The 10,983-nt window shown below is 49.8% G+C and overlaps 1 protein-coding gene across 1 annotated transcript; it reads right to left on the reverse strand.

Annotated features, from left to right (window-relative positions):
• Window positions 1-124: 124 nt before the first annotated feature.
• Window positions 125-1,090, reverse strand: CREBZF (CREB/ATF bZIP transcription factor). The gene has a single exon (XM_037523065.1). The coding sequence runs from the start codon at window positions 1,088-1,090 to the stop codon at window positions 125-127; it is 966 nt and encodes a 321-aa protein (XP_037378962.1).
• Between the last annotated feature and the right edge of the window lie 9,893 nt (window positions 1,091-10,983).

Below are 10,983 nucleotides of genomic sequence, written 5' to 3' on the forward strand. Positions count from 1 at the left end.
CTTTTAGCTAAAGACGTAAAGATGCAATATTACGTTTTTCCTCCTCTGAGCCGTGGCCGGCGAGGGTCCCGCCCGGGGGGCGGCAGGTGCCGGGCGCCGCGGCGCGGGGGGTGGGGTCCCGCGCCTACATTTTGAGGGCGGCCGCGCGCCGGGCGCAGGCCGCGCAGAACTCCACGGACACGGCGTCCCTGTCCACGTGCAGGCACACGCCGCCCGCCGCGTCGTCGTCCTCGGGCGGGTCCGGCCGCTTCCCCGCGGGCAGCGCGTAGTCGTGGTCGCCGGCGGGCGCGTCCCCGAAGAGCGAGGTGCCGAGGCGCAGCCCCCCGCCGCTCAGCCGGCTCAGCAGGCGCGCCAGGCCCGTCTCGTTGGCCAGCACGGCGCGCAGGTAGCGCCGCTCCTCCTGCAGCGCCTGCACGCGCCGGCCCAGCTCGCGGTTCTCGGCCCGCAGGTCCTGGTTCTCGGCCGCCAGCGCGCGCACGCGGCCCTCCAGCCCCGACACGTACTCCTTCTTCCGCAGCCGGTTCAGCCGCGCCGCCGCCGCCGCCGCCTTGCGCGGGCTCCGCGCCGCCGCCGGGCTGGGGTCGCCGCCGCCGCCGGGCGCCTTCCGCCGCCGCCGCTCGCCGCCGCCGCCGCCGCCGGAGAGCAGCCGCTGCAGCAGGTCGGAGAAGCGCTGCACCTCGGCGGCCGCGGCCTCGGCGTCATCGTCCGCGCGCCACGCGCCGCCGCCCTCCGCGCCGCCGCCCGACGCCGGGGCCGCGGGCGAGCCGAGCCCGGGCCCCAGCGGCCAGTCCGGCTGCCGCGGGTCCAGCAGGTCCGCCAGCTCCAGCCCCGCCAGGAAGTCCATGTCCTCGGCGCCCGCGCCCGCCGCGCCCGCCTGCTCCTCCATGGCCCCGGGCGACGGCGCGCGCGCGGCCGCGCCGCCCCTTCCGGCCTCCCGCTCGCCCTCGGCGCCGCGCGGCGGCGGCCGGCCCGGGGGCGCGGGGGCGGCGGCCGCGCGCCGCGAGCAGGGGGCGGCCGGCGCGGGGCTCTCGCTGCGGGCCGGGGAGCCGCCGCCCGACGCCGCCAGCAGCTGGGTCAGGCTGTGCCGCATGAGCCGCAGGGCCCGCCGGGCTCCGCGCACGCCGGGCCTCGCGGGCGGGCGGCCGCCGGGGCGAAGGGCAGCGCCCGGGCCGCGTCGCCTCCCGCCCGGCTCGGCGGGCCGACCCCCGCGCCAAGGCGGGGGGAGCAGGGACGCGAGGCCGGCGCCGCGAGGCCCGGAGACGACTCGGCCGCGCCGCCCAGACAACGGCCGGGCCGGAAGTCTGTCGGGCTCGCCGCGGCCCCGCCCACGGCGTTCGCGCTCCCCCTGGTCTAGTATCGCGAGAGTTCAGCGAACGGGCGTGGCTTTGTTCCGCGGCTCGGTGACGGGAATCGGCGACCCAGGCGGAAGCGCGAGGTCCGGCGAGTGGGGAGTTGTTGGCCTCCTCGCCCCGCCCCGCCCCTTCCTCTTCGCCCCGCCCCTCGCCCTGCCCCGCCCGCCGCGCCTACGAAGCCCTTTGCCTTGAAGTGGGTCGTTCGCTGCTGAAGGCCTGACTAACCTTAGAAGTTACCCTGATCTGTTTGGTTTTTAAAACTGGTGATTTTTTGGGGCCTCCCTGGTGGCGCAGGCGGTTGAGCGCTGGGCTGTGGAGCTGCCCGCAGTCTCTGTAGCACCGGTTCGACCCCGGCCGGCCAGGGAGCTACCTACATGGCGCGGCAGACCTCTCCTGTCTCTTCCGCTGCTCCCTTAAGCAGTGGATTTCAGTAGATTCACCTGTTCTTCTCCCCACTCTGTTTCTGGGGACTCCTCTCACCCCTGCACCTCTGGCCTATACCCCAGCTCTTGTATGCATAAATAAATATTTTTAAAAAATAAAACTGATGATCTTGTCACGCAAACATTCACAGACCATCAGAGAAAGGAGGAGGACATGAGCAAGCTGCTCACGGGTGACTTAGTTTTCTTTTCAAGTTCTTATTATAAAAATTTCCAAAATATACGAAAAAAATTTACAAAATCCATTCTACATTCAACAATACTACATAGTACCCGGATGACTGAGCGATTTGACAACTAACATTTTGCCATGGGTTTTAGTCTTTAAAAAATATTTAATAGCTCAATTAAATTCTTCATAGTAAAAATGTTCTCCCAGTTGGTGGTGCTTCTCTTTGTTTTGGTTACTGTCTCTCTTGCTGTGCAGAAGCTCTTTAATTTGATGTAGTCCCAGCTGTTTATCTTTGCCTTCACTATCACTGCTTTGGGCGATGTGTCTGTAAAGATGTCTTTGAGGTGCATATCATGGAGTGTTTCGCCTATATTTCTTTCTATATATTTTATGGTTTCAGGTCTTATGTCTACTTCTTCAATCCATTTTGAGTTGGTTTTTGTGCATGGAGTGAGGTAGTGGTCAAGCTTCATTCTTTTGCATATAGCGACCCGGTTTTCCCAGCACCATTTATTGAACAAATTTTCTTTGCTCCAGTGCATATTCTTTGCCCCTTTGTCAAAGATTAGTTGACCATAAATCTGTGGGTTTATTTCTGGATTTTCTATTCGGTTCCATTGGTCTGTGTGTCTGTTCTTGTTCCAATACCATGCAGTTTTTATTATTATGGCTTCGTAGTATAGTTTGAAATCTGGGAGAATGATGCCTCCATTGCCTTCTTTCTTTTCAAGAGGGTTTTGGCTATTCAGGGTTCTTGGTGGCTCCATATTATCATGCTCAGCAAAATAAGCCAGAAAGAAAAAGGAAAATACCAGATGTTCTCACTCATAGCAGGAATTTAGAAAACCTAAATAAAAGCCCAGGAAAAAGACTAATTATAATAAGGTAAAAATCAAAATCAACAAGCAACTATAAACCAGAGACATACTACAGGGGAGGGAGGAGAGATTAGGGTCAAAATAAAGGTGGTGGGAATTGTATGGGGAATATAACCAAAATGAAAATGCATACATTGTGCAAAAATGAAAAAGTATGTAAAAAATATATAAAATAAAATAAAAATTTCTTTGTAGTAAATGGATGTAGTGCCAGGACAGGGACAGAGCAGGTTCATCTGTGATTGGAGCAGACCAGATGGTTAAAGGAGAGTCCTGGAGCCCTTGGTGCCTTTCTCAGGCTTTTATTGACCTTTTACACTTAGTGCAGCAACCAGGTACACTCTGTACTCTTTGGTGCTCTGTCTCCCCTTCTCCTGTTCTTTCTCCTGCCTCTGCTTCTCTCAGGGAACATAATACCGCAGCCATGGCCACAAGAATAAATAACACCATTGAAAATAGCAATGTAGCAAAATGCTGGTGCCCACCATCAGGCGTGTAATCCTAAAGGCAGAAGGGCAGAAATGCCTGAAAATCATTTGCTCTACAGTGTGGAACAGCAGTTTGTGAGGGGATTCCACTTGTGAGAGGTAGCTCTGGAGCTGAGGAGTAGCTTTGACTTTTGGCAGAATTTCCAAGTCCACAGCTTTCTGATCACACCCGAGCTGCTCTGTAATCTGTTTCGCCTTCTGTGTTTCAAAGATCTCACCTTCCTGGTGTCAGGGCTTATGCAGCTTCTTTTTGAAGTAAGCATCAGTGAGGTGTTTGGGGATAGTAACACCATTGATAACCAATTTTGGAGGAGGTTGTGATGACAAATTTCTGGTGTGGACTGCCTGGGGGAACTCCACTGAGGGCCAGTCACAATGTTAGGAGGAAAGGATGTCCTGAGCAAACTCCATACAGGCTATGAGGGCTGCACCCCCACGCCATCAAGACACTGGGAACTATAAATCCCATGATCACCAAAGGGAAGGTTGCGAGGACCTCAGGGTGGAGTAAAGCAGCCATGTTCTCTGTTTGAGTATTTAACCAGCCATGTTGGCTGGGAGGTGTCACTCTCTTGGCCTCGTGGTGCACTCGGCTTTTTCACCAGCTCCACAGGCCTTTGGGATTCCAGGTCAGCAGAACAGGAAGGATGCATTTATGAACTTATCTCCCTCTTTTTCTCCCTGGGTTACTCATTTCCCCTTCCCTTGTAAATAAACCTTTCATCAACCTTTTGTGTGTGTCTGCAGTTTAGCATTAATAAGTCCCCTTTAAGTGCGCAGGTAAAGACCCACAGTCAGGCAGACCATTTTATATTGGGATTGCTCCGTAACAACAAGTAGCAAGCCACTGCCAGCTGAATCAAGAAGACTATCCTCTTGCCTCTGTGTTGCTGTTAGGGTGATCAGAATGGTCCCAGGAGTAATGCTACCTTGCAGTTCTCTCACATGCTGATTAAAGGGTTATTTTCCCTGTGGTTCAACAGCTTTGAGGTATATCTGAAACCTGAGACTCCCCTTGGGACTCCAGGCACTGCTTGCAGGCTGTGCAAGTGGCAACAGGTGGTGGGTATTTTACCACCTGCCACCAGTGACCCCACTGGGGTTCAGGTTGCTGGCCTTTGCCAACAGTGATGGGTGATGGAAGTGGTTCCCCTACCATGACAATCCAGGGCATGCTGCCTCTGTAGCCCTATGGGGATAGCCCCAACATAGGTGGGGGACCCTGAGAAGGGGAGAGAAGCGAGCTTGGAACGCTGGCACACCTGTGCTGGCTGGACTCTCAGGCCCTGGACTTACTTAGCTGCACTCCTGCATTCTGAGACTAGTTCGCTGGCATTTACTGGACTTACTTGCTTGGACTGGACAGTTGCACACTTGGACTGGATGCTCTCAGAAGCATCCAGCAGCCAACCTCTGAAGGAATAAGAGAAGCCGAAAGCTTTACAGAGAGGCCAAAGAGTTTCACAGAAGCTGAGCTGGCTGCATCTGCCTCTGGCCTGCCTTTGACATCACCTGAAAGGAGCACCAGGCCTCAGAAAGTTGTCGTGGGCCAACATCTCACAAAGAACTGTAATGGTAGTGACCAGCACTACTGGCCAATGCTGTCCATACTGTTGATGGGTGACTGACACTTTGTGTACGGGTCACCTTTTGCGAGCTGTTGATTGTCAGGCAGTATCACCTTCCAGTGCTGCCGCTTCTGTAGCTGTCTGGTCCAGCCTTCGGTGCTGTCCATACTGACATCAGACTTGCTTCAAGCTGCTGCGGTGTCATCTCAGAGCATCTCCTTCTGGCCACGCACTCTAAGCCTTTGTTGATGGGACAACACCGTCTTGGATGAGCAGCCTTTTGTGTAGGACTTTTGGACACTATGGGACACTACTGGGGTGAGGTAGCCAGCCACTCTGGCCTTGAGAACTTCTTGAGAACATTTTGCTTCCCCTGTTCGTTATAAATCCCATTGTTGTTGTTCCCTGAGCCTGAATGGTCTTGAAATTGTCCACCTGGATAAAGAACCCACAGTGACCTGCCCTCTATTGAGCACTGTCGTTTGGAGGCTCTCACCACCCCCCACCAGCCTGTTTCATATCTTCAATCAGATAATATGTAGGCATTTTGCAAAATTTAACTACTCAGTACTGTCATTTTTGTTACCACCAACTGATTTTGTGACAGTGGCAAGAAACTGCTTTTACTTTTCAATCCTGGATTTAGCTGCTGAATATTTACTGTTATGCATGGCTTTTCTGGAGTACGAAGCAGACTGGGAATAGCTGCTAAATCCTCTGACTGAAGCAGGAGTTTGGCTGTAGCATCGCTTCCCCTTCTTAGAGGTTTTGGCCTTTGTAGGGACAGGATGGGTACAGAGCAGGTTTTCTATGATTGGGCAGACCAGGTGGGTAAAGAAGAGTCCTGGAGCCCTCGGTGGCTTTCTCAGGCTTTTATTGAGCTTTACATTTAGTGTGGCAAACAGGTACACAGCAGGTAGGGGTGCAGGGGGACCTCCAAGCCCCCCCACAAGTCTTCACTCGGGTCTTCTGGGGCTTCTTTTCTCCCCTTCTCTCTCCTGCCTCTCTTCTGCTATTGCTTCTCTCCGTGACTATCTCCATACTCCTCCCATGGCCCACAGAAGTAACCAAGACAGTTTACAACAATGTAACAACTGCAGGTGCCCCATTAGGCAGGACAATCCTAATGGTGGGAGGGCAGAAAAGTCTGAAAAACCTTTTACCCTACAGCCTTGCCCTTAAACTTGCCGCCAGCATCAGCCTTCTTGGCTTCAGGTTTCTTCTCTTCACACAGGCTTCCTTCTCAGCTTTTTCACCCATTATCTTGCAAGATGGGAAAGAACTCTGTATGTTAAAATATTATTTTTTTGCTGGATTCTCCCAAAGTTGCTGACAAGACACAAAACCCCAAGATATTCCTGTATGCATCTCTAAAAGTAAGGATTATGCTCTGTGATCTCTGTCTTCTAATTGAGCTAACATTGGTTTACAACTTTGTGTATGATTTAGAGGTATAGGACATCCCCCTTCAGATGTTGTTACCACACAACACTCACCACCAAAACAGTTGTAGTCCTCCACCATAGCCCATAGTGTCTTCCATGATCATAATGGTATAAAAAAATCCTGAGAAGGACCTCCCTTGTGGCGCAGGGGGTTAAGCACAGCACTCTGAAGCTATCTGCAGCCTCTGCAGCATGAGCTCAATCCCCAGCCAGGGACCTATCCACATGGGGCAGCTGATCTCTCCTGTCTTGCCTGCTTCTCCCCTCAGCAGTGTATTTTGTCAGTCTGCCTGTTCTGTTCCCTGCTCTGTCTCTGGTGAATCCTCTCACCCCTCCTGCATCTCTATACCCCAGTTCTCATATGCATAAATAAATCTTCAAAAAAAAAAATCCTGAGAAATGAGCACTCTTTACTAACAACAAACTAAACTTCCTGAACAACCCAAACCGAAAATGAGAAACAAACTTTCATTTTGCTCATGAATAAAGTATTTATGAATTCCTTGACCACTTTTTCAATTCTTGCAAAGAAACCTCTGTGGGATGATGAATAAGTAGCAGGTAACCATAACAACAACTACTTCTATATGTCAGTTTCTAGATAAAAGGGATAAAATAAAACTCAAGTTCCAGAATGGCTGGAAACTGATAAGTCCCAAATACTCAGAGCAGTACCTGGCACAGTTGATGATGCTTCAATACATATTTGTGGAATGAATGATTGAAAGTCTCTAGTTTTGCCTATGTCAAAACAATAAAACTCAATAAATGAAAACAATTCTGCAAGGGACAAAAGTTAAGTATAACTTATGATATCTAGAAGAATAAATAAATGGCCTTCCTATCCTTAATCTTCCCTTTAAAGTTTTGCTAAAATAAAACAGTGCACAGTTCAAGATGAACTCTGATCTGCCTTGAATTACTAGAGTTTCATGTGGCTGGTGATCCCATTCAACTACATTTTCTTCTTAGCAAAATTCAAGGTCATGAATTTATTTATTATACTTTCCTTAAATCATGAAATTTCCTTTCAAATATATATGGTTTAAGAGCTTCTTCAGTTGGATTAAGAGAAAAAGGGGAAGTTGAAAGAGGCGAAAGATTTTAAGATGTAGCCTCGAAAGGCAAAAAAACGTGAGCCACATGAACATACACACACACACATGCACTAGGCCCACCTTGAGTTAGGTATTGTTCACAGCATGGTGTATGTGAACAAAGTTGATAAGATACTTGTTCTTATGGGCCCTACTTTTTAGTAGAGGAAAACAATTAACAAAAAGAAGTTATTAACAAAACTATCATTGTAGATGGTCAATGGAAGATTCCCCTAGTTGGTGAGATTTAAGCTGAAACCAAAACTTGATGTTCAGAAAAGAAGGCAAAATGACTGGAGCAGCGTGGACAAAAAAATAAATTATAGCAAATATCTTAGCATACAGATTATCTGCTATTGAATTATTTATAAGTATACAAACATTTCATTGAAACGCAGGTGAAAAAATCCTTAAAAGTTTCTAGTGAGCATGTAATACAAGTGAAAACTCTAAGGCATATAGTGCATCACTGACACTGTCTTTGTTGAGTATTTAGTTTTTTTTTAAGATTTATTTATTTATGCATACAAGAACTGGGGTGTAAGCAGAGGTGCGGAGTGGGTGGGGCAGGAGTGAGAGGTTCATCAGGGAGAGTGGGGAGCAGAACAGGAGGATCCACTGAAATACACTGCTGAGGAGAGCAGCAGATGAGACAGGAGAGGTCTGCTGTGCCATGTGGGTTGCTCCCTGGCCAGCCAGATAGCCCTGTCTTTAACCCCTGCACCACCAGGGAGGCCCTAGTATTCTTAATTTCCTCACAACAGGTTGTAGGGTAAATGGTTTTCAGGCTTTTCTGCCCTGCCATCATTAAGATGATGGCTTTTCTGCCCTGCCTGATGGGGCATCTGCAGTTGTTACATTGTTGTAAGCTCTCTTGTTTACCTCAGTGGGCCATGGGAGGAGTATTGAGAGAGTCACCAAGAGAAGCAGAAGAAGCAGGGCAGAGGCAGGAGAGAGAAGGGGAGAAAGAAGCCCAAAGTGAAGACTTGGCAGGGGCTTGGAGGCCTAACGTCCTCCGGGCCGCCTGGCACCCCTGCCTGCCGTGTAAAAGCTCAATAAAAGCCTGAGAAAGCCACCAAGGGCTCCAGGACTCTCCTTTACCCGTCTGCTCGGATCATAGAAAACCTTAGTTTTCCATCCTGGCACTACACAGTTTTAACCCCTTTTCTCCAGGTAAGATCTTAAGTTCTTTAACCATAGATTTTTTCCAATCACAGGAGAGGAATAGCAACTTACATCTATATGCCCAGGCATGCCAAGGACTGCCAGCAAAACACCAGAAGCTAGAAGAGGCAAAGGAAGATTTCTCTCCCTGAAAGGGTCAGAATATGGCCTCACATCTCGATTTCAGACTTCAAGCCTCCCAAACCATGGAATGACAAATTTCTGTTAAGTCACCCAGTTTTTGGCACTTTATTATGGCAGCTCTAAAAAACTACTACAGGATTTCAGTTGGGAGACTTAGAATTATGAAGATGTGGAAAAATTATTGAAGAAAATGAGGAAGGACTGACCAAATATGCTCAGGATCCAGCTGAGTGATGAGATTGTGTCATCTGTTCAGTGCTCAGCTGTAGGAAACAGAAACCAATCTTGCTATTTTAAGCAGAAGGAGATTTAATACAGAGAAGTGCATGCTTACAAAGTCACTGGACGGATTAGCAAAGGTGGGCATTAGGCCCAGTGATCAAGAGTGCTTCTTAGTACAGTGTGGCTAAACAGGCCTGTTAGGGAGCAGCTATCTCTGCCCCCTTTGGGAACATGATAGAATAAGAAATCTGAAATGTTGGTTTCAAGGAAAGGGCTGTTGCCAAAAACTCTCAAGTCTGTGCATTAATGACCTATTGCTGCCTAACAAGTTACTCCAAACCTCAAAACAGCAATAAAACAACATTAAATATTTGCTTTTTCTGTGGCTTAAAACAACAATAAACATTTGTTATCGCTCATGGTTTCTGTTGGTGAGACATTTATTAGTGCTTTGGCTATCTAGGCAGGTCTGGCCCTGGAATTTTCATGGAATTCAGTTAAATTTTGTCTGGGACTCTAGTCATTTGAAGGCCTGACAAGCACTACAGGATCTACTCCCAACATGACTGACAAGTTGGTCCTGGGGGGTCCGCAGTTAGCCCTCTATCTAGGCCTCTCCACAGGTGATACCATGGTCTACATTTCATGATCATTGGCTTTCCCCAGAGTGAATGATTCATGAGGCCCAAGCAGAGGCAACGTGTTTCTTTATGACTGTTGTGTATTTATGTTGTGTATTTATGACTGTTGTGCATTTGCTTGATGCCAGGTTCTGGATTCCGGCACACTGGCGAAGACTTGAGGAGCCATAGGCAAATTTGACGTGCTTTATTGCTGCAACAGGAGGCTAGGTACAAAAGAGGGGGCGGCAGCACATATACCCCTGAAGGCCCCCTTGGACTCCTCTGGACCACTTTGGGACCTTTTCTGTTATGGCCGCAGTGGTGGCAACAGCAACAGCAGCAGCGACAGCAGCTGCAGTGGCCCGCAGGAGCCCTATTAGCCTTTACATGATTTATAGAGAAAGCCAGCACAACGCCAGGTGTGTGTTTTCACAGTTACACAAGAAGGACCTTAACCACGCATGCAAAGAGCACATCATGGCTACAGGCTGTTGATAACAGCTTTTGCCCCAGGTCACAGCAAAAGACCCTAAATAACCATTTTTTCCTTCCTGGCTCCACAATGGCCTAGCCTCAGCTGTCACACGGGAATACTTCTGTGGTATTCTATAGTCACGAGACAGACTTTACTCACTGCGGGGGGGGGGGGGGGGTTGGGGGAAACTATCCAAGGATGTGTCTACCAGGAGACAAGAGTCATTAGTCGGGGTTGAATATCATATTCCATAAAACCAGTGAATGAAACTGGCATGCAATTGCCAAAAAAAACACAAAAAACAAAAAAAAACCCAATATCTTCAAAAATGTGCTTATCAGCAAGGACAGCCAAAGCAGGAGGAAAGTGTCCCTGCTTCATTTGTATCTTACAAACATGACTATGGAGTCTGACAAGTATAGTCTGCTTTGTGCTTTTGTTTTTACTTTTCCATTATTGTAATACAGGAATGCACTTAGAAAGTGGAGTTGAGGGCCTCCCCAGTGGCGCAGCGGTTGAGCGCTGGGCTGCAAAGCTGCCCGCAGCCTCTGCAGCGCCAGTTCAATCCCTGGCTACCTGCGAGGGTCCCTGTAAAGGCAGGAATGGCCACAGTGCAGATTTTCTGATCCCATGCAGACCGGGTAAAGGAGGAGTCAGAGTCGTCAGTGGTTTTTTGCAGGTCTTTTATTGGGGTTCACCAGGCATATGGCAGGCAGGGATGCTGGGGGCCGGGAGGCTGGCAGTCCTCCCAGCCCCCCGCAAATCCTCACTCTATCTGGGCTCTCTGGCGTTCTCTGCTTCTGCTTCGGGCTTCTCTTTCGGCTTCTACTGGTGTCCCCGTGACACTGCCCTTAAAAAGCACAGTCTTAGCACAGGTGCACCCATTTCAGGTGCCCGCCATCAGGCATGCAT

The sequence above is a fragment of the Talpa occidentalis genome, unplaced genomic scaffold, assembly GCF_014898055.3.
Source record: "Talpa occidentalis isolate TD23 unplaced genomic scaffold, MPIMG_talOcc4v2.1 talOcc4.3, whole genome shotgun sequence".
NCBI lineage: Eukaryota > Metazoa > Chordata > Mammalia > Eulipotyphla > Talpidae > Talpa > Talpa occidentalis.

Excerpts from the sequence above, each read along its gene's own strand:
- CREBZF (XM_037523065.1), bottom strand. The coding sequence starts at position 1,090 with ATGCGGCACAGCCTGACCCAGCTGCTGGCGGCGTCGGGCGGCGGCTCC.